Below are 2,346 nucleotides of genomic sequence, written 5' to 3'. Positions count from 1 at the left end.
CGTCGATAAATAAAACGAATGTAATTGAACGATCAAAATTATTTTTTTATTTATCATGATTCGAACATTTATAAGAAATAAAATTAAATCGACATTTATAAAAAATTAAATTAGTTTGGTAAAATTCAAATGGTACAATAAAACTATCCAACAAATTACCTAGCAAAATGTACAACATGCTTTTCTATTGGGTTATCGGTTTATCCTTAATTGAGTTAATAAATGATCTCTTTTTTAGTGTCTACAAGTAAAATAATATCAAATAAATATAAAAAATTAACTTTTAATTAGTTAATACTAGTAAATTTTTTATTATAAAATTATTTTTACCCCTAATTTTAAAAGATTTAGAATTTAAAATAAAAATAATTTAAAAATTAATTGATATTGACCAAAAGAAGTTGACTGCTAATTAAGCTTAAATATATATATATATACCCCACAATGAACCAAGCAACAACCAAGATGGACAAGCACCCCCAAATTGTTTTCTAGATGCTGGCTTTATTTTCATTGAGGCAGATAAAAAAGTCAACTGCTGCCCATAGACATCTCCAACTTGATGCCTTTATCATCATCATCTTCAACTGCCATGATTATATATTTGATGATTTTATTTATGATGAATATGAATTATGAAGCCATAGCCTACAAGCCTAAAATAAATGAACGCAACAACTACTCTGAAAATTGAGGCGAGTGTTTTTTGACCGTCTTTTTTCAAGTAGCTTTCATGTGACTGTGAAAGTTGATGCTTGAACAAAACAAAAAAAGAAGAGACAAAGTGACTGATTTAGAAGAAGATTTCAAAGTCCAAAGAAAGAGACAGACACACAGAGAGCAGAAGGAAGAAAATTCAACACTTTCAGAAAGCTGTTTTATTTTTATTTTTATTTTTGGGTAGAATAATGTTTTCAACCCTACCACTCCTACTACTACTAATGCTCCTTAGAGTTAAACAATGTTAAAGTTGAATTAGATTTGATATTCTTCGATCTTGTAGTTTTAGCTTTCAGTTTCAACTGGTTTGGTATCATGAAGGGTGTTCTAATTTCCATCAACTTTATCTTTTGTTGCTTCTTACTGTTTTTGGATTCATCAACTTCACTTCCTTTATGCGTTGACTCAAGTATGTTCGTCCTTCCTTCTTTTGCCATTTTTTCGTATGCATATGCTTTTGTTTTTCTTAATATTGTTTTTGTTTGGTGTAGGTGCACCTTTCATCCTCAATAGCACACTTGAATTTTGTCCTTACAATGGAAGCACTTGCTGCAACTCCACAGAAGATACACAAATTCAGAAACAATTCCAGCTTATGAACATCTCTGATACTACCTGTGCCTCAGCTCTGAAATCGATACTTTGTGCGGTAAGGTTCTGTTCTTCCCAACACCAACAATTGTGCGGTAAAGTTGAGGTGTCTATGAAAAAGGAACCAGAGAAGTGAAGAAGTAACAAAATCTTTTCCCCTTAGTTAATGGGTTACACTTGGTTGAGTTATGCCATTAAGATTTAAGATAATAATGTTATCTCTTTATGAATCTTGAAAATTTGATTGCTTGAAAAATCTGCATATTGCAAGTAATTTGTTGACTAACCAGTAATAGTGACCAATTTTATTCCATACTTTATGCCATAAAATAATTAAATATTTATCTAGTCACATACTCACATGTTCATATTTGAAAGTTTTGAGTCTCAAGCCTCGCTCAATTCCTCAACATAGATGAAGCATAGTTTTCAAAAGTCTAGGAACAAACTATTTCTTTGTGGATTATTTGCATAATTTTCAATGTTAGAAGTTCTTTGTCCTGTAAACTCATAACTTGTCTCTATGCAGTTCCTTTCATTGTAACTTAATTTATTTTTTTTAGAGGTGTGATCCGTATTCGGCCGAGCTGTTTACAGTTCAATCGACGCCCCGATCAGTTCCCTTGCTCTGCAATTCCACCATTGCATCCAATTCCTCCCAGTCAAAGGCAGTAGCAGTGGAAGACTTCTGCTCTCAAGTATGGGAATCATGTCAATCTGTGTCAATAAAGAACTCGCCATTTTCGCCTTCATTACAAGGCCAAGCAGGGAGAACACCATCTAAAAGCAATCCAAGTAAACTCACAGATCAATGGCAGTCGAAAACAGATTTTTGTACTGCATTTGGTGGATCCTCCACTAGTGAATCTGTATGCTTTGAAGGAGAACCTGTTGCATTAAAGAACACTGACTCAGAAGCTCCTATTAGTCCTCCACATGGCTTGTGCCTTGAAAAAATTGGCAATGGATCCTATCTCAACATGGTTGCTCATCCAGATGGCACGAACCGTGCATTCTTCTCGAATCAGAAGGGAC

General features: G+C 33.4%; 1 protein-coding gene across 1 annotated transcript in view; it reads left to right on the top strand.

Moving 5' to 3' along the window:
* Nucleotides 458–2,346, top strand: part of LOC107633759 (HIPL1 protein) — a gene marked incomplete in the record, with an annotated part of 5,411 nt that continues 3,522 nt past the window's right edge. Inside the window, 3 exon segments of the mRNA XM_016337362.2 lie at nucleotides 458–1,129; nucleotides 1,212–1,369; nucleotides 1,875–2,346. Coding sequence (XP_016192848.1) covers nucleotides 1,036–1,129; nucleotides 1,212–1,369; nucleotides 1,875–2,346 — 724 coding nt within the window.

Source organism: Arachis ipaensis, chromosome B01 (genome assembly GCF_000816755.2).
Source record: "Arachis ipaensis cultivar K30076 chromosome B01, Araip1.1, whole genome shotgun sequence".
Lineage (NCBI taxonomy): Eukaryota > Viridiplantae > Streptophyta > Magnoliopsida > Fabales > Fabaceae > Arachis > Arachis ipaensis.
The sequence above is the reverse complement of the archived record's forward strand: the minus strand, read 5'-3'. Positions and strand labels throughout refer to the sequence as shown.